General features: G+C 32.9%; 1 protein-coding gene across 1 annotated transcript; it reads right to left on the bottom strand.

Moving 5' to 3' along the window:
* Positions 1 to 1,004: 1,004 nt before the first annotated feature.
* LOC135959173 (uncharacterized) lies at positions 1,005 to 27,945 on the bottom strand. The gene is made up of 3 exons (XM_065510244.1): positions 24,733 to 27,945; positions 18,410 to 23,861; positions 1,005 to 9,865 (listed from the first exon to the last, which is right to left on the bottom strand). Exons 1-3 carry the CDS (start codon positions 27,887 to 27,889, stop codon positions 7,303 to 7,305), a joined length of 11,172 nt encoding a protein of 3,723 aa, XP_065366316.1. The 5' UTR covers positions 27,890 to 27,945; the 3' UTR covers positions 1,005 to 7,302.

Genomic DNA, 27,945 nt, shown 5'->3' with positions numbered 1-27,945 from the left:
TATTTTTTTTTCATAAAATATATTTCTAGAGTCATTGTAATTCAGATTTGAAAATTTGGTTTCAATATCTCAAGTAGTTTTCATTTTATATCGTTTTTCGCTTATCCTATAAACTTATGAAAAGTGATGTTACGTTATTTTGCATTTTAGGTGACGATATGTTCTTCAATAGCAAAATATTCCCATTTGACTTTAAAATTAAATTAATAAAGTTTAAAACACGTGATTGTAGAAAAAAATTAATTTTTAACAGATCACAAAAAAAAGTCTACCACAAGATAATGCTGATTTTTTACAACTGACTATTTCCATGACCTGCAAAAATTAAGTACACTCACCCAATGTGAATCTGAGATCATAAAACTTTTAAGCTTGGTACCGCTACTCTTATGCTCTTAGTTTTAGAGAAAAGCAGCTATACCACATTACCCGAACTTACTCTATCACCTTGCCAGAGATGGGACATTCTTGGGTGATAACTTGAACCAATGCTATATTGACGATTTTCAATTCGATATCTCCATCATTCGATATCTACCTGCCTGTAGCTGACATTTCGCTCTGTGATGAACGCAAGTTCCCCGGCGTGGTCGCTATCTCTCCTAATGATGCTGAAATTTCGAAAAGATGAGACAATCACTGGTGAGCTTCGAGGAAAATTAACGATACAATTTCTACTTAAATGAGTTTCAATAGGGATCGCATTTTTCAAACTGGTTTTTGATAAATCTTTAACTTAAATCTTGTGTCCCAATATTTTGGCAGTAAAAATATAGTTTTTGAATTAGAAGTTGCGGTGACTGGTGACTCCTGAGCACTTCCGGTTGAATCTTCCATTTCACGATTTCTGTAGAAGTTGTCATAACAAAGAAGAGGAGGAGACGGCTTTCCAGGTATCACAACGGGACATGTCACAACTACATAGGACACGCTGTTTAACCTAACCTAACCCAACCACATCTAATACCTATTTCCGATTTTAAAAAATAAAACAACAATTAATATTTGGTTTAAAATGGCTTACATATTTTTTTTATTTTTTTAATTATTTATTATAAGCTTTGCTTTATTGTTATTATTAATTTTAAAGATGTGTTTCTGTGTTTTTTACGATTATATTAATTTAAAATATTTATTTAAAAAAATACTAAATTACAATACGTAACACATACAAATTATTAAATTAAACATAGTACACTTTTATACAACAAAATCATTCGTTAATTTGTGTGTTTCAATTATTATTCATGTTTTTATATATAGTATTTATTTATATTTATCAATATATAGCACAGTGCCTTTCTTTCTTACATTACAAAACTACAACTTAATCTTATTTATAATCTATGCTAAACTACTCAAATATAGTATTTGTATTATTTTTGTTTTAAACTAATTTATATATATTTATATTACTACTCCTTGTACATATACAAAATTTGAGAAAACAATGAAATATAGGGAACGACGAGGGTGTTTAAATTAATTTATTAATTATTATGTTTGTATGTTTTAACAATTTACACTTAATAGATAAAATATTTATTCTAATGATTTATAACTGGATCATATACAACACACTAACATACACAATCTTTATCAACTAAAAATTAACGAAGACAATTGTTTTTCATTTTACACTACCCTTATGCAAAAGTGGAAATGCTAAATATTTTACCGAAATTTTTGCAAAATCTAACTTTTTTTGTCCAAAATTGCACTTTTTTAATTTTTTTTGTTCAAAAGAAAGCTTAGGTCCATTTAAGAGGGTTTAAGTAATTCAGTGGTTCACTTGGCATGAAATCCCCCATATGTATAACGTCGTCGAAAATCCAAAAGTTCGTATCATGAAAATAATCAAAATCATGTTTTTTACCCTCTACAAATTTTTGGACGTCTGTGTCCAAAAATAACGATTTTATATCCATAATTCTAAACGACGTATCAACATGTGCATGATTTTCATAAATCAAAAGTACGTATCATAACATTTGAGTGATAAATGAAAACAAAATATTTGGCATTTATTCTTCTTCAAATTGATTAGTGTGGATTTCGTTTACCATCTATTCGACAACGTAAAATGTACATTAAAAAATAAATATAACTTATACAAAATCTGAGAACCCTACGGTTAAAATATGATCCGTGATTTGGCTTATGAGTCAACGGGAGCCATTTATTTTAAAATATATGTCATTTTGAAGAGTAGATATCTGTCATTTATTCTCACTTAGTTATTGAACATTATAGTGTAAACAACAAAGTTTGTTTTTGCTTCGAAAATGTCGAATTTTGTGCCAACAAAGCGTCATATGCGGGAAGAAAACTTTAGCAAGCAGCAGGATTCAATCAAAAGCAGGGAAATTGAGTACCATACGCATTGAAGCTGAGAGACCTTGAATGACGATTTTGTAAAACGATTTTGCATTGAGTCATTGCTTGCGAAGAAAAATTTATACATTACATCTGGAGTTTCAGAAAGCAAAATTGTAAAAATCGTCAATGTTTGCTCAAAAGAGAAGAAATCTTTGGGGCTATAGCACCATAGGACAATAGATTCCAGTTTTATACTCATGAAATAAAAGATGCTACAAATTTTAAATTGGTTTTGTTTGGACTACCAAAACTGGATACAATGACAATCAGTGAAGAATTTGTCACATCGCATAATATAAATATACGTGATGGGAATTTGCATTCAGAGGTAGTTAAGAACAAAAGCATTTAATGATAAATGCAGAACGTCTACACATGAAATAATAAGAAATTTGCTAAATAATCACTAAGACTCTTTTGTAATTAAAGAGTGATAACACTGGTCAACACTCCCAAATTTTCCAGACTTCTGTCCATTGTTTTTTATTAAATTGAGAGTGCTGATTACGATGGCGTTTTTTCCTAGCAGCTGTAGTTGAAAAGATATAGAACATTTAATATTTGCATGATTTACATAATTTTTTGTATTATTCGCTTAATATTTCACATACAAATCTCTTTCATTTGAGTATAGTCACATGGGTTAGTATATCAGGATATCTAAGTTGTATTCCAAGAATATTCAAAATTATGTTCTTTTAGGTTAGTTATTAAAACTTTGAAAACTTAAATTTTTTTAAAAAAATTTTTTATGTATGCACAAACTAGACAATGGATTTAAAATTTTAAGTAAACAATTTTACATCCATTGAAAGGGTCCTGAAATATTTAGAAAGCAACTTCACATTTTATCTAATTTTCTACTTATTTAAATAGCAACCAAAAATGTTTATCATCACATAAAAATTAAATATTTTGTACGAATTTATTTTACAGAGTCAAATAGATAGATTAAGTTTAAAATGTTCTCTTATAAGATTTTCTTGAATAAAGAGCCAGCTTAAGAGCCCGACAAAGATTCCAGCTGTAATCGGCCATCATGGTACCATCTTTCTTGATATCGTTCCTCTATTACTAGTATATCTTGGTGAAATCTTTCACGTTGCTCCTCACTAACAACGTCTTTTCTTCATAGCCATTATGTTATTAATGAAAAATTTTACATAAAAACCTAATTATTTTGGATGGACTTAAAAAGGGAAATTTAAAGTATTTTTTTTTCAATTAATGCACAATACCTCTAAAACAAGAGGTGGTAGAAAAAAACTATTTTTATGTTCGTAATCAGTCGACAAAAATACATAACGATCAGTTATTTTGATTTCAGAAAATTTACAAAAAAAAGTTTTAATAACTAAACCAAAAACACAAGAATTTCAACATGTTCAATAATATGACTCTACTCAATTGAAAGAGATTTTTGAGGTGATTCATAATCCAGAATGTATGTTATGGCTCGGAAGGCCGCTCGCGAATTACTGGTGTAAATTATATAAATAATAAATGTCACTATATCTTTAAAACTGGAGCTGTTAGGTAAAAACTAAGACAACTTTTCATTAATACTTTGATATTAGTAGGTTCTTTATTTAGTTGTAATACTTTTAAGTAAATCCACAAACCATTGTAAGCTTTTCTGAATACGGTCGCAATTCTTTCAGATGTATAAAATGAAAAAAAAAAAATTGTAAGTCCTATAAAAAAAAAGAAAATTTGTAGATTTGAACTAAGTACGTATTTTTACTACATTCGACATCTAATTTCACGAGTATATGGTGATCAGAGCTGTAAATGAATCATTAATTTTTGAATTAATTCGCGAATCATCCCACATCATTCACACACAAAAATTATTTGAATGAAATTTGAGTCAATTTAAATGAATTTGGTAAAAATGATTTGAAATTCGTTTCCAATTCAGATGAATTTGTAGAATTCGTTTCTAATTCAAATGAATTTGTCAAATTGAATTGCAATTAATTTGAATTGATTTTGAATTAGAAAAAGGAATTAGTAATTCATTTCCAACTCATTTGATTTTATTGAATTTTGAATTGATTTTATAAGTTTTGTTTTGTTATTCAACTATTTTTTTATGTAAAAGATAGCAAGCATTATTTGTGGAAGATAGTTTTATTTTGTGAGACTACGTTGTATATTTGTTTCATGGATAGAAGCGTTACTGAGAGCGAAAAAACCTTAGTCGTGAGAATGTATTAGTACATAGTTTTGAGGTTGTATTGGTGTCTTTTTAATTTTCACCAGAGTTCCATAAAAATGTTTAAATCTTATTTTCTTTAAATTTTTTTCTATAATAAAATGTCAAAAATAAATTTAAAAAATATTTTCCAGTTTGTGCAACAATAACGTGATTCGGAATTGATGAAGTGGTGTCAAATGTATTAAAAAAATAAGAAATAATGTGTGTTAATTATTTAACGTGTTGTGATCTATATTTAATCTACAATTTCCGGTTAAAATTTCGAGACTTTTGATTGGTTTACATCTCTCACAAGGGTGTTGAATTCAGTGTTGCCATTTTACGCTTTTCGTGTAATTTTTCCATATTTTGTGGGGCGATTTTGAAACAAATCAAACTTTAAAAAAATAAGTATTTCATTAAAAATGTGACCTGATGATGATAATGAACAGATTTTTTATTTAATTATTCATATATCCTTATACAATCAGTTACTAGGTACAATTATTAGAGAGAGTTTCCAATGTTTACCCCTAAAACGTCAAACTATGTATTTAATCAGTAACTTCTTATACCCTACACCACCATAGTGGGGAGGGTATTATGCGTTTGTGCAGATGTTTGTAACGTCATTATACCGATCGACTTAGAACGACTTTCTGAATCGATTAAACGATGTCCGTCCGTCTGGCTGGCTGAATGTCCATGTAAACCTTGTGCGCAAAGCACAGGTCGCAATTTTGAAGATATTTCGTTAATTAATCATAGCCTCCATATAAGACCGTAAAAGACACACAAAAATCATCATAAATCACCTAATTTCATGATGATCGGTCCGTAATTGATCATAGCTCCCATATAAGGTTTAGATCTGGAAATTGTGGTGGCCATTATATTACCGAAACTCTTTCTTGTGCTAACCACGATTTAACATGTGAAGAGTGCTTGGGGTCGTTATCGTGCTGAATAACTCATTGAAAAGGCATATTATACTCAGCATTTGGAAGAATTACTCTTTCCAAGATGTCTCTATAGATAAATCCATCCATTATTTAATTAATTTTGAACAATGAGCCAACTAAAGCAGCAGAAAAACAGTCGTCATACCATTATGTTGCCTCCTCCATGTTTCGCTGTCTTTTTGCCGTATTGCACTTGAAGTCGCGTGTTATGTAACACATGAAATCACTTCCGATGATATTAAATTAGGATTCGTCGCTATTTTAAATTAAAATTTTGTTTAAACAGATTCTACAGAAAATAGTAATATAATACAATTTATCAATAAAGATTCAATTAAGACGCGGAAGTCGGCATTACAAAGCAGAAAATGTATTCGAATTTGTTGATAAAAAAAAACAAAAAGGTTCGTTCACAATTTGTTAAATTTTGTGTCAATATGTTGCTATTTTACTACGACAAGAATTACGTTATTTTGTACGGAAATTTTGTTTTAACCCTCCTTTACTCGCAACTAATCTAACTAGTTGATACTGGCAAACATTTTTTTATTGTAAATTAAACACCCTAAATTTTAAGCTATTTTTTGATAAAATAATATTTTTACTGCAATTTTTTTGTATTTCTCTTTTAAATATGTACATTGCATTTAATATTGTTTTTATGTTTTCGAAATACAAATTGAAGAGATTATTTTCAAACGCGCCTTTTTTTACTGACATCAATTTGATACATTGCGACTAGTCTCGATTGAATGATTGCGACTAACGGAGGGTTATAAACCTTTTATAATTTTAAAAATTGATTAAGAATATGATGGTAAATGTTTAAATATTATTAAATAATGTTTCATCAAAAAAATTTGCCACATTTCGCAGTTTTGCGTTTTTGTAAAACCATCTGTAATTGATGTATCTTAGGACCATGAAGTTCGATAAAAAAGTTAAATATTTCCCAATTTGGTATTTCAATGAAGTGTGCCACTGTCACGTATGTAACCATGGAAACTTTTTTCCACCTTTACATTTGATATTAAAAAGTTTACCGACATAAAAGAAAATCATTGCGAAATGTTAACGAATAAACCACCTTTCATTGAATATTTTATATTTATGGCATTTTACGACAACGACATTTTGTACTAGCTTAAAAGTAAAAAATAAAAAAACATTTTATGGAACCTTTTGGACCAACCAAGTTATTCCCTAAGCTTGATACTGCAGTGTTTTGTAATGTCACAGTATTATATTTAAGGAATACTACAGCTGTTCCTGCTAAGAATTGAATGATCTAAATAGTTCAGCAACCTTACAAATGCACTAATGCATTAATAATTTCCATTTGAAATCTTTTTAAATGATTTTGAAATAATAAACAGTTTTCAATTAGTAGTACTTAGTATGTTAGAATATGACTCCTATTATAGTTGATTAGTACAATTTATCACTAGTATGAGTAGAGTGTAAGTATGCGAGTTAAATCTACGTATGTAATATATTTTATGTATGTATATATATAATATAATATTAATTACTATACACACATGTATGTATGTATTTATATAATATGTTTATAATATTTTAATGTGTACCGTTAAATTTTAAATATAATATGTACTTATACTTATAGATACATTGTTGCTTATGGTAACTGTATTGTAATCAAATCTGTCATCTCATATACAACATACATAAATATTAAGGTAAATTGATGCAGATTTTTTGTTTGAGTTTTTGGTCTACATATACTAACTAACTACAGTTTTAGTTGCGTTTCTTACCAATGTTCTTTTTGACTCCGCTGTTTGAGTCGACTTTTTTGTTTCCTTTGGCAATGGCCAAAAGTGTTACTAATTTTTTATGGGAATCACCTACAATCCAGCCGTGTTTTTGGTATTGCTCGCCAGCAGCGTTCTCGTAGTTTTCAGGTGGCTGGTGTTTACTTTTGTTGTTATTGATGCGACCGAAATCCTCATCACTAGACGAAGACCAGTAGTAGAGCTTCTCAGTTGCCAAACGTTTACGTCGCGGGGGTGATTGATTGGATTGATTTTTGCGTTTAGTTTTTGCTGCCGACTGATTGTGTTGTTGATTTTTTACATTGCTGCTGCCAGCACCAATATTTGAGTTGTTACAATTGTTGTTGTTGGTAGAAGTCCGTTTTTTAGCTGAGGTTTCCTGTGTTGATGTCTTGACGTTAGCAGTTGAAGTCGTCACAATGGCTGCTGATGCAGCGGCTACAGTTTTTGTATTTTTTACCTTACCGCCGCGTGTTTTATTTTGTTTATTTTTTAATTCAGATATAAGGAAGTCATCATCATCGTCGTCGTCCACGTCTTCATCAATACTGACATCTTCATTGGTTTCCTCATCGTCTTCAAATTGACGTTTTTTGTATTTTACACGAGAACTCTCCTTGGCCGCTGCCGCTTGTTTTGCTTTTTGCACCAGCTTGCTCTTAGATTTATTGGCACTACTGTTGTTATTTGAACGTTTTTTGCGCGAAACATTATTTTTATCGTTTGTTGTTGGTACGACTGCAGGGCATTCTATTATTTCGGTTAACTTTGCTACTTTTTTGCCCCTGCCCTTTTCGGGCAATGTTTTTTCGATTTTTTTACTTACTGCTGCTAATTCACTGGCATTTGTGGTATTGGCGGTTGTACTGACAGGTTCTTCCTTTTTAGTAATGGCTTTTTTAGTTTTTGTATTTTTAAGAGGCAATTCGTCTCGATCGAGTAAAACATTTTCTGAACGTTCTGCTGCCATACTCATCCGGCGAGTATTGCGACGTTTTACGTCTTTCGTGCTTGAAGTCACGTCTGGAATTTCTTTTTCCTTTACAACTTCAATTGTACTCGATGAGATATTTACACTGTTTTTGCGTTTTTTACGCTTTTCTTGTTGTTCTTTCTCTTCAATTAGCGCGATTATGTCTTTAGTGGAAAGGAATTCTTCATACTCATCAGAACTCCACATTTCTACCAATTTCTTTGGACGATTTGTCGCACAGCGACGTTTCGATTTGCGTTGACCCTCATCTATTAATTTCTTTATTTCGTCGGGACTCATTCCAAGTTCTGTTTGTAACTTTGATATATCTTTACGAGATTTGGTTGCGACATTTGACTTACCTCGTACTGCCTTTGTCTTGGTTTTTCGAACATTTGTTGGCGGTGTTGCTGTTGTGGAACTAACTACAGCCGGCGGAGAAGCTGCTGGAATAACAGATTTTAAACATTCACGTTGCTGTTGATATTGCTTATGGTTTGCTCGACTATTCCCTCCAGAAGGTATACCAGCAACTGGGCTAATCTCAATCGCAGTTGGGTTAGAAATTCTGTCGCTAACAATGCCATCGACTCTAGAATTGCCACGCAATTCATCGAATAATTGATTTAGATCTGCTTTGGGTGCCGGTGTTTGATCTTTTTGAACACCTACACTTTTAACCTTTACTGTATTTACAGCAGTAGTTTTGATGGCGGCTTTCGTGCTGGCATTCTTGAAAATTCGTCCCATTATTAAGGATTTGTTTTCAAATGTCTTCGCTGTGGCTCGACTGGATTCCGAGCTAGATTCGGAGGTATTATTTTTCTGATTTTTATCGTTGCTCTCACGTACACTCACTTCGTCGTCACAGCTCAGGGAACCAAAATCATAATCGTCCCTATCAGAGAAACTTCCTGTAGACACGCTGTTATTGTCCTCAGTTAATAGATTGACAGCAGGAGCTTTAGGCTTCTGGAAAGTGATGGTCTCCTTTTCCTCTAGGCCAATGTTCTTAAACGGCCGATCAGGAATGATTATTTTATTGCTTGTGTGAGCCTTCTGATGCTCCTCAACTGCCGCCTTGATAATCGATGAATGCATAATAGTTTTCGATGAAGTTGAACTTCGGGTCTCGTTATTTTTCGTACGTTCGCTTCTTGTGGGCATCTGGGCATTACATTCTCTGATGTTTTCAGTTACTAATGTAGTCGTAACGTACTCTGGCATATTCAACCCCTTTGGACACATTATATTGTCCATATCAATTTTTGGCGTCTGGTGCGGATGGATTATATGTGATGACACTTCCGGCGGAGTTAAACTACTCTGAATTGGTGAAAAGTCATGTGAATTTGGTTTCTCCTCATTTCCCAATGCTATTTCTGCCAATTCTGTCAATTTGCATATAGTACGAGATTTCGATTCCTGCTGTTGATTCAAATCGATGTTTACGTTTTCATACCCTTTCATGGCGGCCTTTGTTTTAAATCTAGATGTGGTGTTTGTAACAGCAGATAAATGAGAAATTGCTGAGTAAGTTGGAGATCTTGCATTTCTGTAATTAACAAAAAAATAAATATAATTAACAATGTCATAAATATCTATTATAATAATGCAATGTATTATTTGTCCTATCACCGCTCTTGTGGTTTCTAGACTAAACCAGTCTGATGTTTTTAATTCAGTTTTGGTTAAAACCCTTCCGCATCGAAAGCAATTTCTAAACTATTCTGTAGACAGCCCGCAACCGTTATGAGGACGGCATTTGGCAACTTTGAATGTTTCTCCACTGGGAAGCAGTCATTGATGGCGACCAAATAAAAGTCAGTTGACCTTTTACCGGCAATCATCTGATATATAACCGACAAGGTTTCTTTAGCCATACCCCATGTTATTTGTAGTGGCAGTAAAGAGCTTGAATGGCTTTACACTCAAAATCCACAAATCTGAATTCTGGCGCCAACTTCTTCCCTTCGTGAATACTGCTTATTAATTTAATTAAGTGAAATTAGAAATAAGCACATTAATCTCATAGAATTCTAGATCGACGTGAAATATTAAAATTCCAAAGTCTTATCTTATCTAACAGTTCAGAAAATTGTACATATTTATTAGTTTATTCAGGAATGCATTTGTTTTTGGTCGACTGAATTTTAAGTGCGATAGTGCCAAAACAAAAGGACCTAGTGGTATGAAATTTAGTATTAATGTTTTTAGTTGCTCAAAAATGTTTGGAAAAATCGGTACAAAATATGTATGTATATCGACAAAGAAAGAGTGGAACTAATCTGAATATTTTCTAATAATAAAAATATAATTATATAAAAGTTAGGAAATATATTTATTAGGGAATTCAATTAATCGGGTTTCTGGTTTAATCGGTTAATGAGCAAATAATTAATCGGGGTTAAGGTTTATTCGGTTAATAATCGGTTAATTTAAAATTATTCGATTAACCGAATAATTTCTATTTTAATTTTAAATTGAAAATACAACAAAGAATTTTGTGTACAAATACATACAAAAACAAAACATAACAATTCAACCAAAAAATAATAGTAAATATGGTATTTGACATCATTTTTGTATACACATGTAAGTTTTTTAGGGTTTTATTGAAAACTTCTGAAATAATATTTAAATAAAAAAAACAATATAATTTAAATGTTTTCCTTAAAAACTATTTTTTTCTTTAGATTTAATAAAACTTCACTTGGAGAAAACTCTCTCGCTGATGTATTGTTGGAGAAATCGAAATCATGATAAAGAATACCCAATATATTAGTTATTTTTTAGTTATACCATTGGAGTCCTTTTTGGATTGTTTTAGATATTGAATATTTTTAATAGTTTCGTTAAGTTCTGATAAAAAACACTTTTCCAAAAAAAATTCGTCTATACATGAAAATACAAACAAAGTTTCAAATACATACATGTAAATTAAATATGTCAGTTTTTATACTCACTAAACATGTTTGTTGAATGTTCGAAAAAATATGTAATTTTAATTTGAAATTTGTTTCTTAATTGAAACGGAAAAATAAATACAAAAAAATATGTATGTTAAAGTGCAAAAAAAAGGAATTTCGGTTAATCGACACAAATTAATCGGTTTATTTGTTATTCGAAAATTAATCGGTTAATTCACGGTTAATCGAATATGAATATGTATAAATTGACACAGCTGAATAAAACACACTTGTGTGTTAAAACAGTCCTTTTGCATACAGTGACGGACAATACAATAGAAGCACTATATATAAATTTAAGTAAATCATTAAAACTACAGAATTTAGTTAAAAAATTTAAATTATTTCAGTATATATTAATGCCTATGGTGTACACAAAAAATAAATAAAACTAAAATAAAAAAAAACTAAATGAGATACGCGACATTAAAATAGAATCAATCAATCATACTTATAAAAATTAAAGAACATCTTAAAAACGCATCGTTTTCCTAATATTTTGTTGCATAACCATTATTTTTGATAACAGCATCACATCTTCGCATGTAGAACGAGGAATAGCGTACCAGATTTTTTTGCCATAATTCTTCCTTGTTTTTCACTTTTTCAGGTCCAAGTTTATCTTTGACTATTATCCATAGGTTTTCGATAGGATTTAAGTCAGGGGATTGCGAGGGCCACTCCATAATATCAATTTTGTTATCTGAAAACCACATTTTCGCAAGACCTGAAGTGTGCTTTGGGTCGTTATCTTGTTGGAATACCCATTTTAAGGGAATACTCCATTCTGCATGTGGCTTCATAACATTTTCCAAAATATTCACGTACAGGTGCTTATCCATATTTTCCTTAATCCAGTAAATTGGGCCAACGCCATACCAAGAGAAGCATCCTCATATCATAATATTTCCACCACCATGTTTGAACGTTTTTGTTGTATACCGAGAATCTAATTCAGCATTTTTTGGACGTCTGACCCATGTTTTACCATCGCTACCAATCAAATTACATCCACAACACATTTCGCCACTTTTTTATATTTTCCGGGCCACACCAATCCTTATGTTCTTTGGCAAATTTCTTTCTTGCTGCCACGTGCTTTTTAGTGAGCATAGGAACTTTTCTTGAAGTTCTGCCATGCAGACCAGCATCCATCAATCTTCTTTGAACAATCTCCTTCCGGATTGCGTCAGCGGACTTAAATGGATCTCGTTTGGATATTATAACAATTAAATTATCATCATGATGAATAGTTTTTCGTGGTTTTCCTATGGAACGTGGCGGCTTGCGGATGGATAACGCATTGAAAACAAATTTCTGGGATCGTCCTACTAATTTAGCAATTTCACGTTGAGATCGGCCGGAACAACTTAAATTTTTAATAATTTTCCTTTCTTCTTCAGTGCAATGTTTTGCGCGACCCATTTTTTGATAAATATTTTATTACCGATAGCTAATATTTAATAATTACTATTAAAATATTTTCTCATTAACAAAAAAATCCAAAAATAAAAAGTCAGAGCCAACTTTTAATTTAATTTTTTAAATGAGATTCTATTTATTGTCGCAATGTATTCAACAAAATTTACGTTTCATATCATTTGTTTTGTTTTATTTATTTCGATAATATTAAATTTATATACATTTGTCTTAGAAGGTAAAGAGTTTAGGGCTTATGCTCCTTTTCTACTTAATAATAAGCTATGAATTATAATATATATGTACATATATACAGATGATTTATTATTTGAATTGAAGGAAAAAAATGTTCAAAAACCTATTTGAAACAAATTAAGATAAAAAAAAAAAAACTATACTACTGGTAAAATTACGTTGAATAAAGTTCATTAATATATGGGTACTGAGAAGTTGAACATCTGCTGTTGAAGTTTGTGGTCAATCTGACTAGTCTTTCTTGGACAAGTTCGAAGCCAGCAAGATCATGTAGACGACGAGTGGAATAATGCCATGGTAGATTGAATACCATCTTGAGTAGTTTATTTTGTGCTACTTGAAGCTTCTTTATATGACATTTAGCGGACGAAAACCATACTGGTGCACAGTAGAACATAACGGGATGAAATATGGATTTAATTATTAGTTTCTTGTTGTCAATATTTAGTTGAGATTTTCTATTTATTAGAGGGTACAATACTCTTATTAATTTGTTGATTTTATTAACTATATATGGTATATGGTTATTGAAGTTAACTTTGGTATCAAGTATAACACCCAAATATTTGACATCGTTGTCCCAAGGTATGTCGAAGTTTAAAAATCGCAACGAACTATGGGGAATAAAACATGCTTTCCGTTTTCTCGTAAAATAAATAGCTTTTGTTTTTTCGGGATTTATCATAATTTTCCATTTTTTGAAATAATTATTCAAGCTATTTAGAGCAAACTGCAAATTATGAATTATATCCACTGAATGAATGTCGGAGCAGAGAATTGATGTATCGTCAGCAAATATTGACATTGTGCAATTTGAAAGTTCAGGAACATCAGCTGTAAAAATGTTGTAAAGAACTGGTGACAGACATGACCCTTGAGGACAGCCAGCGTTAATATTGATCCTATGTGACGAAGTATTCCCCAAGAAAACATTGAAGAATCTGTTTTCAAGGAAATTTTGTAAAATTTTAATAATTTCGATAGGAAAATTAAATTTTTTCAATTTGAAGATTAAGCCATTGTGCCAGACTGAATCAAAAGCAGGTTTTATATCTAGTAGAACCATACCAGTTGATTTACCAATTTTCATATCATTTAATTTGAAAAGTAACAATGTTATTAATATTGTAATAAGTTGTAATTGTAAGCGTTGACCACATAAACAAAATTCAAAGGCAAAATAAAAATAGAGTTTAATATATTATATATAAATCATAGTTTTATATGAAATATTGGTAGTGATTCTATTGTAATGTCCGTCACTGTATATATACAGTATTGGCCATAACTAAAGCACCCCCTCAATGAATTTTTTTCATATGGTATTTTTTTGTATAAAATCATAGTTTTAAATATCTATTATGTATTATTTTCATTTGTTAATATGTTTAGTATTGATAAACAAATACTTTCAAAGTTAACCTTTCTATAAGAGGTAACTTAAAATCAAAAAATATTTTAAGGTAGAAAATGAAACGGACACAACTAAAGCACCCCTTTAAGGATATACTATAAAAAAAATGTTAGTTAATTTTTTGTTGCAAATCCTTTGTTATGGATGGCACAAGAACATCTCTTGGCATATAAGATAATATGTTTTTATGGCGTTTTTCGATATTCCTTCCCAGGCTATTTTAACGACATGAAATAAATCGTGAAAATTTTTGATCCTTATTTCAACAATTTTCACGATTTATTTTCATATTAACAATGTGCCACAAGTTCTCAATAGGATTGAGATCGGGAGATTGACCAGGTAAATGAAGAACTAGAATCTTATTGCTGTGTAGCCAAGTCTTACAAACTTTGGAGGGGTGCTTAGGATTGTTATCCTGTTGGAAGCTCCCTATAATTGGCATCTCTTCACTGGCATACGGCAACATTACAGCTTTCAATACATCACGGTACATGAACCGATCCATATTCTTGACAAGAAAAGCAACCCCAGACCATCACATTGACTCCTCCATGTTTAATTGTTCCTTTGCAATACTTAGGATTCAGTCTTCCTCCTTTTGGTCAGCGTACACGCCTTATTCCAGCGGAACTTTTTAAGTTGTATTTGGATTCGGCAGGGAACAGTACTGTCTTTAATTTTTGGACACTCCAGTCGATGTGGGCTTTGGCAAATTTCAGTCTAGCTTTCTTGTTCTTAGCTGATAGAAATGTTTTTTTTTGCTGGTCGTCAGCTGAATAATCGGGCTTCTACTACTCTTCTACGGATTGTTCTTTCGCTAACGCATAATCTTAAACTTGTTCGTACTTGAATAGCTGATGCTGTAGGATCTTTATGTATTGCTCTTTTGATCAATAAATCATAATATCGTGTTTTTTTTCGCGAACGACCTCCAGAATGCACCGGAGATTATCGACAAGTCTTAAAAAATTTTGAAACGAGCCTGGAAATAACTGATCTGTTAATTGAATATTTTTTACTAAATTCATGTAGTGATAAGCCCGTCTTCCAGTCTTCAATAACTTTAATTTTAAATTTACTGGAGTACTTGTTCCTTGTCATTGTTTTTTTTTCGCAATAAACTCTATAAAACTTAAATTTTGCACATTACGTCTTCCTATATTTTTATCTTCTGGAATTTTTAAGTCCATTCATTGTGATTCCCGATAACTCACATTGCAAATATGCAGTACCGAGTCAAATTTTTAAACATCTTATAAGAGGGTGCTTTTGTTTTGTCCGTTGAGTTTTGAGTTTTTATATGATTTTAAATTTTAAATTAATTTTTAATAAAATTATCTTTTACTAAATGAATATTAAATGAACATTAACAATATTAGTTAATAAAATATATACAAAATACATCCCAAAAAAGCCGTTTTTATCAAAAAAAATTATGATTCAAAAAATTCATTGAGGGGGTGCTTTAGTTATGGCCAATACTGTGTGTGGAAATATTTGAAAAATTAATTGAGAATCACATGGAATACAGTAAACAATTTTGTCCCTAATTAGCTGGCCGCCACTGTATACCCTTCACGAAATTATATTTTAAAATAAATTTGTTTAAATATTTTTAGGTAAACAAAATTATTTTTTCTTTTCAAAATCGTTTTTGAAATTTTTTTATTTTGAAATTGTTTTTTAACTTTTTAAAAAATCGGGTTAAAAAATATTTTTCCCGATTTTGGTCCAACTTACTATTATAGCCTTATATACATCGTTGCAATGGATTTTGAAATAGATTAAATATGTAAAAGATAATTGTGGGATCCCCCTTTTTGGATTTTTGTTGTAAAAAAGCACAAATATTTGCAAATGCTTGGATCACTTTGTGTGCAGTTTTTAATAGAACTGACGTGTTTTACTTACGACATGGCAAACTTGAACGAAGATGAAGTGCGAGAACTTCTAAATGCAGAAAGTGACTCCGATATTTCTGATTCGGAAGATGATTATATTTCAGAAAACATATAAAACAAACTAATAAATTACTTATTTTTTTAAATAAATGTAAAAAAATCAAAGAAAACCAAAGAAAATATACTATGGACCAAATGATCCATAACCTAAGATTCATAACTTTTTTTATTTTTCTAAGTCCGATTTTAAGTCAGAACCTTGTATTTTTTATATAGCATGTGAGCTAAAAAACAAACTCAGTATATATCACCGTTCAAAAATTACAAAGAAAACAATTAAAAAATTGGAACAAATGGGCTTAACCTAACAGCAGGGTTAGGGTTAAGAAGTCACGAAATATACATTCACTTTGAAGTACTTAAATTTTATCCAAAACACGCAGGCAAATAGAAATCTACTGCTTTACTTGGAGAGCATGCTGACTTTAAACTATCGAAACTCAGGTATTTTCCATCAGTTACTAAATAACATACTTATGATGTTTTGAAGTTGTAACATTAGGTGTGTTCGCGTACTTTCTAGTAAAAAATATCCAGTAACTTTATTTTAGAGAGTAAAAATAAATTACTCTCAATCTGAAAGTACGCGAACAACAATTTGTAAAAATAAGTTGTATTTTATTATAAATCAATTCAAAACGTTTGTTTTGTTTTATTTTAATCTTTTCTTTGCAAACTTGTAAATTGTATTAATTTTCAAGTTTTTAGTTTTGATTATATTTGCAACCATATGTTTTAAACATATTTTTATCTCTATCTACAAACTGTCACTTTTAACACTCTCTTGCTCTTTCGTTACAAGGTTTTAAAAGTAAACGAACGGAATCCCGTACCTTCCAGTGATAATTTGTACAAATTATCAAGTACACGAACACTACTATTAACAATACTTTAATTTCACAAAAAAATACTAATTACTAAGAGCTAGTTTCTGGAATAAAGATAATCTACATTATTCGTTTAAACCTAAATTAAAACTAAAAATTGTGTTTCTCACTTATTGTTTATTTTACTATATAATCTCGGTTTATCTGAGCATCATTGGTGAGTTAAACCAATGATGCTCAGATAAATGCCAAAGCACAAACAGATGAAAAATAAAATAAACAATTCAGCACAGCAGCACTTTGTTTTGATTACTTTATTAGCATCAATATAATTTTTAATACACATTTTATATACTTTAATGCTACTTTTTCTTTTACAAAGTTAAAATTTACAAAAAAAGTTATGTACGCGGTTTATATGAAAAATTTTGAGGAAGTAAGCAAGTAAGTAAATATTTATTGAGTCTTTTTTTCTTTCGATAACATGTGCTGTACTTAACTAAATGATAATATGTATATATAAATAACATAGAACTACTGTTGTCTTATTCTATTACTCGATGTTTTATGAAAAAAACGCTACTTTGTAAAGAAGAAGGTTTGAAGAACAAGGTTTGCTCAAGGCCATAATCGTTTACAGACAGAGCATGAGAGTCTGTCAAAAATAAATAAATAAAAATGCATAAATAACACTTGAAACAAATTAACAAACAAGAAACTGTTAAAAAAATATGTCTAACAGAGTTCATTTTCCGTGGATATATATGAGGAATGAATATACATATGTATATAAATATCACAGACTTGTAAAATTTTATAAAAATTGGTCTATAAAAACGACAGTTCAGGTACATCTATTGAACTTAATAATAATATATTATTTACATAATATATATATATATATATAATCTATAATTCTTTCTTAATTTTACTACTTAGTAAAATGTAATTTAATTTATTAATAATTTTCTCTTCTATTTCAATTTCCTTCAGCCAATGCTAACAAAATTAATCCATTAGTGAGAAACACAATCATTGGTGAAATCCCGCTAAACATGTTTCAGGTTTAATATAACAACGTGTTAAGCTGAGTTTAACTGACAAGTACAAAAACTAGCTCTAAAAGAAAAACTATTAGTATTTCTGTACTCTATGGACTTCAAAAAATCATAAGAACCCCTGTATATTTGTTTCACAATGAAATCTAAGATCAGTTATAAAAATAATTTAAGTATGTATCTTACAACTTACCTATTGTCATGTACGGGGCCTTTGTTGTAGCAACTTGATTGGTTAACCAATTGCGGATCTCTAAATAAAATTTGTTGTTGGTCCATCAGAGTTGGTAGGTTTATAGCATGCACATTATTATTAGCCAATTGCGGGGGAGCTAGTTGATGATGATTTGCAGGTATATTAGATGTTCGCATGGAGGTAGGAGGCTCTATGGTCAAATTATTCGCATGTGGACGATTAACATTAATATTGGAGTGAGTTGTTGATTTTTCCTGATGATTATAGGCATAGGAATAATTAGTATTAATGTTGCATTCTTCACCGGTGCTTACAGCATTACTGAGGCGAGGAGTTTCCGCACTTTTTAAGATATTGCAGCATTCAAAAAATAATCGTTCATCGGGATTTAGATTCAAACGGGAGTTGCCATTGTATGCAGTATTGATACTAATATTAACGTCGTATTCATTGTCGGGAATTTGATCTTTTGTGGTGGGTTTTTGTAAAGTCTTTGTTGACTTGGGTGCATCTACAATTGTTTCAGTTTGCTTCAAGTCTTCTTGAACCAAACAGCTCGTTTCTGGCGCTGTTAGTGTGGTGGATTTAAATGTCGTTAACGCCTGTGGTAATTGATGAGTTGTTAATGGCGGAATTACATTAGTCTGTGTAGATGGCAATGGAGATGGATTTGATTCACAGCGAGATAGCATGGGAGGCTCAGATATTGTAGATCGTCTGGTTGATCTTCTTGCATAAGGTCCCAAAGAACCATACGTTTGTAGTTCTTCGGAATTTGTAAGAATTGGTATATTAGATTGAGATTTCGATAGTAAATACTCTTGCTCGGAAACCTTTGACACGTGGGCCAGTGTCATATTGTGCTTTGATAAAGAATTGGCACTGTAAAATACCTTTTTGCATAAAATACACTCAATTTTATCAGCCGACATATCACGACTGGTCGCTCTTTTCTTGGGTTTTCGTGTCAACAAAATACTACGTCTACGACGCCGCCTTCTTCCACGCCCACGTCCCAAATCCTGGGAATAACTTGTGTACACACTCATTTCATCGTCCAAATCCATGTCCATAACTTCGGTGTTCGTATTTTCATCGCAAATAGATCCAAAATTCGAGCGATCGTCATTGAAATTCGGTGCACTCCGAACACTCATAGACGTGGGTGGCCTTGAGAATTTACTGTTCGAATCATCCATTCCCATATCGTTTACCATTTCAAAACCGTCGTCCTTGAATGCAAATTCTTCATTTTCGGTTGACATTATTTTCTCGTTGACGTTTTTAGCTATTTCCGTTAAGTAGTTGTCCTCTTCCAAATCTCCTATTTCCTCAGGACCTGCATTATTTTTTGGAGTTAATACAGTTTCTTTAGCTGGGTCAGCACATATGATGGGTTCAGTGGTTTTCTCACCTTCCTTGTGAATGTTTTTATTAAGACGTGGATCTCTGCTTGAAACCACGGTCTTATTAGAATCGTTTGTCACAGTTTTTGTTGGGGTTTGTGGAATCTCCTGATTTGGGCCGGACTCAAGTGTTACGGAAAGAATACTTGGTCTTAGAATAATAGATGGTTTATTGACATTTGTGGGTGTCTGGTTCTTTGAATTACATGACTGCTTAGCGCCCTCATTAGGTGAAACATTTTTAAACACATTAACATTTTTCGCTTCATATTCAGTAAGTTGCCGTTCAATATCAATAGAAAATGATTCCAATGATGATTTTAGTTTACTTATATTCTCATTATCGAGCGTTTTTCCGCGCCGTCGATACTGCCGGCGCTTGTTGTTCTTTTTACCATCGACAGATTCACCAACATCTAATGGATCCTTTTCATTTTCCACAGGTTTTTCAATTATTTCTGGACTTTCCTTAACTGTTTTATTTTCAACTGCCGTAACTTCATTTTGCTTTTGAGCTTCACTACTTTGATTGATTCGTTGAGATTTTCCGGTACGTTTTACACTAACCACATTCTCTATATTCTCCGTTGGGACATTAATGTTGTTTGTAGAAGACGACGCCACATTTCTTTTGGTACTTGACATCAACAGCATTCCAGTCAATAGAAGATCTTCACTTTTTTCGTAAGCCAAATTTTCCAATTTTTTCAAGTTATCTCGACGCGCTTTGTCAAGCTTGAAACTCTCCAGTAATTGATCCGCCACAATAGCGGCCAACTCATTTTTGCGACGTCGTCTTTGTTTCTTCTTTGTATCGCTTCCGGCAGCTACAGGAGTCACTGATACCGCCAATGTTGTCGTTGACATAACAGAGGTTTGTTGATCAGATTGCGCTGAACTATGAAATCCTGATGAGGTATTATTGTTATTACTCATTTGTTCTAAATCCAGATTGATAGTATTCGTTGTTACCGAGTTAACAATAGTTTTATTTAATCGTTCTTCTACTTGACTAATTGCTGGTATTGCAATATTTTCTACAACTGGCTTAGTTGTTTGCATAACATCCTCCTTGCTAGAATTTTCAACAGTTTTTAAAGTTAAAGGTTTTTCAACAATTGTATCCTCGACAGCGGTTTTGTTTTGATCATTCATATTTTCATTAGATGACTTATCCAATAGTTTTGATTCCAAGTCTACGACTTTTACTCTATTTTCATTCTTTTTAGTTTCCTTTTTATCCTTAACGCTTTCAGATATTGTCACTTGGGTACTGCAATCAGTTATGTGTATTTTATTACCCAAACATTTGATGATCTCATTGTTTTTCTTAGGCGTTGATTTATTGGGAGTAACTGTAGTAATGACAGTAGTGGTGGTAGCAGTGAGAACAGCAGTAGCATCATCTGGTCGTTGAATAATATTGGCGGAAGGGTTTTTCACAATTGCTTTGTTTAGCGCCGCCGGTCGACAGTCTAACGTTTTTGATCGCATGTTTCGTCTGGCAGCAGTTAAATATTTAAATTCAGCAACTGACTCCTTGGGAGCATTAACATCATCAGTAGTTTTAATTTGAATCGAAGTCTGCGGTGCCGTTTGGTTATTTAGCAATGTCATCTCCTGCGCCTTTTGGGCTTCTTCACTGTCCATACTTGCATTTACGGCATTGATCACGGAGTTAATGGCATCATCTATATGATTTATAACTTCTTCGTCCATACGAAGAGTGCTTTTGTTCTTAGCAGATGATTCTTTTTTGGTGGTGGTACTTATTAAATCTTTGGCATTATTCCCTTTAGCAATATTTGTGATTGAATTTAAAACTATACCTTCACCGGTACTTGCAACTGGCATCACGTTTATATTAGATGCTATCTGTAATGCTGATGGTTTATTTCGTTTCTTATTTACTGTCTTAGCGGGCTGTGGAACAGCAGTGGTATTAAAAACAACAGGTGGTTGAACAGGCTCATTTGTGACAACAGCCACTTGACCTGCTACCGGATTTCGTACTTGGGGTATTCTCAGAAGATCTAGGTTTGAGTAGAATGGCTTATTCAGCAATGCTTCCGGTGTTAGAGGCGGCATAGCCAGAATTGACGACTCACTTGTTACGCCATGAAGTTGTGGGGGCAATAAGAGAGAAGCCATTTCTATATGTCTAGGTGGAAAAGGGGCAGCAGAATGAATTTTCTCTGGACGTGGTTTTTTTGAAAGATCTAGTGGCTCCATTTCATCAAATATTGCAAAATTACGTACCTCAAAGCCACAAATAGTCTGTCGACGTGCAGGCATGCCACTTAGACGTTGATTACCAGCACATGATAAGTCCTGACTCTGCTTCTGTATGTTTTTAGAGGAATTGGATAGATTTAATGGTTCTGCAACTGCATTCGTTGTATTAAAAGATGGCACAGATAGTTGAAGTCCTGAAGGAGCTGCGAGGTGGGCTGGAACAGCTGTCATAATAGGAATGACTGGTGGTGGCATAATATTACCGCTTGTCAATGCGACTGCTGTTGTTTGTATGGAACCGGGAGTGGCTTGGACTACATTTTCTATTGAAATGGGTACAGGCAAATTTGACATAGGTATACCCATTGGCGTAATATGGGATGCCGCTATCTGTTGCCGTACATTATCCAATGGTATAAAAAGCGGCATCTTCGGCATTAATGCTGATGCAGTCGGAGGAACAACTGGTGGAGGCATTGAAGACACTACTGTTGTAGGAATAAAATTTGATAGCCGTTTATTTTCCATTTGTGAAAACACAAGTTCAGATAGATTTTTTACTGATGTTGTTGTTACACTTTGCTGTGTTGATGAAATCTGTTGTAACGTGTATGGCTTTGTCAACGAAATGTCTCTTGGAGGAGCAGTTATTTCAACTGGATTAATAATTTTCGTATTGTCATAAGTTTTGTTATCAAAATTTGTCGTTGCAACAGGCATTGGAATACTTTCCGTCACATCTGTTTTTATAATACGTCTGGAAATAGCTTTTCGCTTTGGAGTCTTTTTAGGAGAACTCTTTCCGGATGCTGTGACTTCAGTAGGTTTTGGCAAAGCAAAAATCGGTTGATGTTGTATTGGCAGAGGGGGTGGAACAGCAGGAGGCGGAAACGTTTTTAAAGGCAGCTTTATACCACTATCAGTCACTTTGTCTTGGAGAGGTGGTATTAGTGTATTCTGTTCTGTTTTAAGTTTTTCTTCCAGCTTCCCAGTTAACATTGCTATGCAATCACTGATACGTTTACTCCGCTTAACGTTTTTAGTAATTATTTGAGTATTACGTTCAGATTCAGCCGGCACTATTATGTTAGTTCCTACCACTTTACTAATAGATTTCGTCTTGTCTTGAATTTCCATTGGAACTTCATTATTCATAGTAATATGGTTAGCATTTAGAATAGGTTCGCTTGTTTCTTTAGTAGCTGTATCAATTGAATCTGATTTCTCAGCTTGAGACAATTCTTCATTACTTTGTTTTGATTTTTCAGGTATTAACAAATCACTTGAATTTTTCAATATCTGATCATTGGATTCAACTTCGGAAGGTTTAACAGAATTATCAATCTCCTTTATCATAGTATCTTTTGCGTGTTCATTCTCCGTCTTAATATTACAATGATCCACTTCATCTGTAAATGTTTCATGAATATTATTCTTAATATTTTCTTCACTGGATTGTGGTTTTTCAGTGATTTCCCCTTCAATACTTTTCTTCATTGCCATTTTAATAGCTTTCTTATTTTTGATGTTTCTATTTTTAGCAGCTTTAGATTTTATAGTCGATGCGGTTGATCTAGTTGCCATTTTCTTAGGTTTTTTTAATTGTGATTTGGTTTTTGATAAAATTTTAGCTGCTTGCGACATTTGTCGTACACGAGTCTTTCTCAAACTATTGTAAATCTTGTGCTTAGCTAATAATTTGGGTTTTATATTTTTGATGGATTTCTTAGTCTTACTTAGAGTAGGAAATATTTTCTTGCATATACGTTTTGGAGGCAAGTTTTCCAACATCTTTTTGATGGATTCAGCTAAAATAAAATTTATTTATAATTATTATGTTATTTTAGTACACATATTATAGAAAATTATATATAATAGATAATAGGTGTGTTTGCGTACTTTCCAGTAAAAAAAATCCAGTAACTTTATATTAGAGAGTAAAAATAATTTACTGGACAAAAAATGTCCAGTAAAAAATATCATGTTCGCTATCTACGAACTGTCACTTTTAACACTATCTTGCTCTCTCGTTACAAGTTTTTAAAAGTAAACAAGTAGGCGAACACAACTAATGTTTTCTAGATTTATTCAAAATAAGCTTTTTATAGGATTAAATGAAAATATGTTTATGTTTTTGGACACCGAGAAAGCCTTCAATAATATTACAATTGAAGCTATTAGGGATTCGTTAAAGGACCATTGATCCAGAATATCCTGGTAAATTAGATAGTTGCATGTAGTAAAATTATAGGGAAGGAGAGTCTTAGAAGGAAGGTGACCAAAGGAATGCCAAACGGACGATTTTTATTATCCCCCTCTAGTAGATCGTAGAATCGTGTGCCCAGACTTTTTCTTATGTCGTCGTAACATAAGACAATAACAGGTGTTGTGTTCCATCGTCTCAATCTCTTCGACATCCTAAAAAAGTCCGGAGTAAAATTCTCCTATTTACTAATTCTAGTGTTTTATAATTATCTAAAATTGAGACAACTTTCTAGTTCAGAAGAAATAATAGGGTTCAAAAATGGTAGGAAAAGAATACCAAAAACCTATGAGTGGATTAAAGTGTACATCTACATATACCATGGAGTAAAATTCTTAATTTCTGATATTTTGTTTTTGTTAGTATAAACATGTATGTTATTTATAAAATGTGAACTTCCAACGATATTAACTTACCATCACTTGGACGAGATCGAGGGGATGATTTGGTTTTCGTAAAATTCGATGATGATACTGCACCTTCTTCGGTAGTGTTATCATTTGAAATTGATAGCGTTTTAGATGTTTTGCTCTTATTTTTTCTTAATTCCAAAATACTGTGCTTGTTGCAGGGACGCCGTTTTTTCGACCCGCAATAGTAGCGGTATTTTCGTTTCTTTGCTAGAGACCAAATGTAATCGCCAGAACAGTCAAGCATATGACGATACAGATCGAGAACACCATTACATTTGCGACCACATTTAGAGCAACCGGATCCATTGACGTTGCTACTATTAGTACTACTACTATTAGCATTCGTATTTACCATTGGCAATGACCGTGAACTAGTTTGAATTTTCAGTTGTCTTTTAACGCGTGTTGATGAAGATGAACTACATGATTGAATACTGTGCGTTGGTGAGACGACTGTTGCGTCTCCAATCAGTTGAAGAGCAGCTGTTGTTGACAATTTTGAATCAATGTCACAGTCTTCAGTACTACTGCTGCTATTCTTGAGACTTGGTGAGTTTGTCGCACAACTATGAAGCACCGATTGCAAACTGTCTGAGGACTCCTCGTTATTGGTAATTTCACGAATAAGCGTTTCGTTTTTATGCCAGAATAGTCGACGAGCAGCACCGCTGTATATCAAACTGTTGTCACTATCATTGCCATAGCGACTGAGAGCTTTCTTCGGTATAAATAAATGACGCAATAGATTTCCATTTAATAATTCCCGACCAACGACCTCATAATGAGTCGAAAGAATTTGCGAGTGACGAAACATTTTGTGTTCTTCTAACGATTTCAGTTTTTCGAATTTAGCTCCACAACAAATGCAAAGATAGCAGCGTGGTCTGGCCCATTCTCCGCTTAGCACCAATTTTGTGCGAGTATTTTGGGTGTCATAATTTGGCAGAAGATTAAGCATAGAGAGGAAGCTTTCGTCGGCAAAAGTTTGTGCCATAAAACTATCACCGCAGTCTTCACTCACCATTTGGGTGGGAGCTATGCCAAATTCGTCATTCTCTAGCTTTATGATGGCCTGTTCGTTTTGTTCAAGTATGATGTGCGGCAAAAGGCGCATGTCTAATATAAAGTTTAGCTGATCGTTGAGTCTTTGTTTTTCTTCGCGCGATTGGTCGGTTGAAATGTCTGTAGCCGCTGTTACATGATGCCAATGATGTTCACCTAGTGTTATGTTAACTTTTTGTTGTTGCTGTAACTCATGTTTTTGCCGCATAGTCAACTGGGTCCACATATCCAGTTTGGAAAGGTCGCGCAACCCCAGCATGGGATGTTTCATTTTCTTAACGATTTTTCCACCCTCATTGATAAGTTTAAATTTTTTAACACTATCCCACTTCCACTTCCACGAGTTCTTAGTATGAGGTCGACGAATCTTTGCTGAACTGGCATCACCACCAAATTGTTCGGCAGTCAATAGCGTCGGAAATGCTGTAATAGCAGCAAGGCTTGTTGCAGCATGAATTTCACTATCCATAGTCGTAACAACAATCGGGCTTTTGACTAGTGTACTTCGTATTGGAGGTTGATGAGTGTGACGGATCAATGATGTATCTAGTTCATGCATCGAATTCCCCATAAGTTTACCATCTAAATGGAAGAGTAAATTATTGCGTACGTTCGAAACAACTTCTTTGTAGAAGTTGTCATCAAATACACACGACAATATATCATTGCGTGTGGGTACACGAAAAACAACGTCTGAAGTTGTATCGCCGGAAAATCCACTAATCCCTTTTATTGATTTGCCACGTAATTTCGGTGAGCAGGTGGAGGAGGAGGTGGAAGAGGCAGATATGGAGGTAGTTTGGCCAAATGCAAAATTAGTTGATGATGTGTGATTTTGTTCGGATTTTAGGAGCATCTCTGGAAGTAGTTTTTCCCTTCGCAATCGAACTCCTTTACGATTATTCGGTAAACGATTTTGAGTCAATCCTAGGCGGGATAGTATCGGCTCTTCTGCACCGATTACAGACGTATTCGGTGCTATGGCAGTGCTGCACTGAGATGTAGAACTAACTGTAGCAACGTTGCTTCCACTGGCTGTCACACAACTATTTAACGACTTTTGTGAACGCTGCTGCCGTTTTAAAGATAACTTGCTTCTCTCTCCGATAGTTAACTTGTCAATGGAAACTAATGAATCGGTATCATTATCCTTTGATTTACTGCTGCTTTCATCGAAGGCGAATGGCAAACTTTTATGCACTATTTCCATATGCTTAGATAACTTAGAAATATTTTGAAATCTTATAACACACGTTTTGCAACCGAAATATTTATCTGTATGGCAGTCGGTTAAGTGAAGAAACAATGAACTTAATTCCGTTGCTGGTAATATAACTGGTTGCAAAGGACCTTTGCTTTTTTGACAAAAATTGCAACCTGGAAAGTTTTGTGAGCCGTTGGCCGATTTGCGCTTTCTCGGAACTACCTGCGATTGTTGTTGCAACTGAGCCTTTCGGCCACTGCAACGCCGGTCCTGCTGCAAGCAATGGAATTTGTCGACGTGTTTCAATTGCATTTTATGAGATGAAAACTTCCTATCACAGTATAAACAAAGATTCTTTATATTCGAAGCGTACTGTTTTGATATGTTGGCATCATCCTCTTCATCGTCGTCGTTGTCCAACGTCTCCTCAATCATTATTTCATCAGATTCCTTTTCATGCTCAATTTTCGATTTATTTAAATTTAGTTTCAATATAATCTCATTGATGCGATCTAACGGTAAACTGCAGATAAGTGTTCCTTTACAAACAGGAGATTGTTGTCTGTAATTGTCTTCATCGTCAATATCGTTGTCGTTGTCATTGTTATTATCTTCATCATCATCGTCGTCATCTTCACCAATTCCTCCAGGATTCTTATTCTTCGCCAGTTTATCAGATGTATCAGAAATCTTTTCTATTTCATCCGACTCGATTTTTATATCATCAATAAAATTGTCCTCATTGTTATTGACGTGTGCTGAGAATTTCAATTCTTTTTGTGGTACAATACGTTTTGTAGATATTGATATAGGGTTAGAAGATTTACGACGATTGTTTTTGTCCTCTATAAGTTTTAAACCATCTGAACAACTTCGTAGACCAAAACGAGACATTTTTAAAGATTTTGCAATCAATGTATTTTGCAGATGTTGCTATTACAGTATACAGC

Source organism: Calliphora vicina, chromosome 4 (assembly GCF_958450345.1).
Source record: "Calliphora vicina chromosome 4, idCalVici1.1, whole genome shotgun sequence".
Lineage (NCBI taxonomy): Eukaryota > Metazoa > Arthropoda > Insecta > Diptera > Calliphoridae > Calliphora > Calliphora vicina.
This window is presented reverse-complemented; position numbering and strand designations above follow the sequence as displayed.

Excerpts from the sequence above, each read along its gene's own strand:
- LOC135959173 (XM_065510244.1), bottom strand. The coding sequence starts at position 27,889 with ATGTCTCGTTTTGGTCTACGAAGTTGTTCAGATGGTTTAAAACTTATA. Across the intron at positions 23,862-24,732 it reads TCGATCTCGTCCAAGTGATG|CTGAATCCATCAAAAAGATG; the intron begins GTAAGTTAATAT and ends ATTTTATTTTAG. Across the intron at positions 9,866-18,409 it reads GGCCCCGTACATGACAATAG|AAATGCAAGATCTCCAACTT; the intron begins GTAAGTTGTAAG and ends TGTTAATTACAG.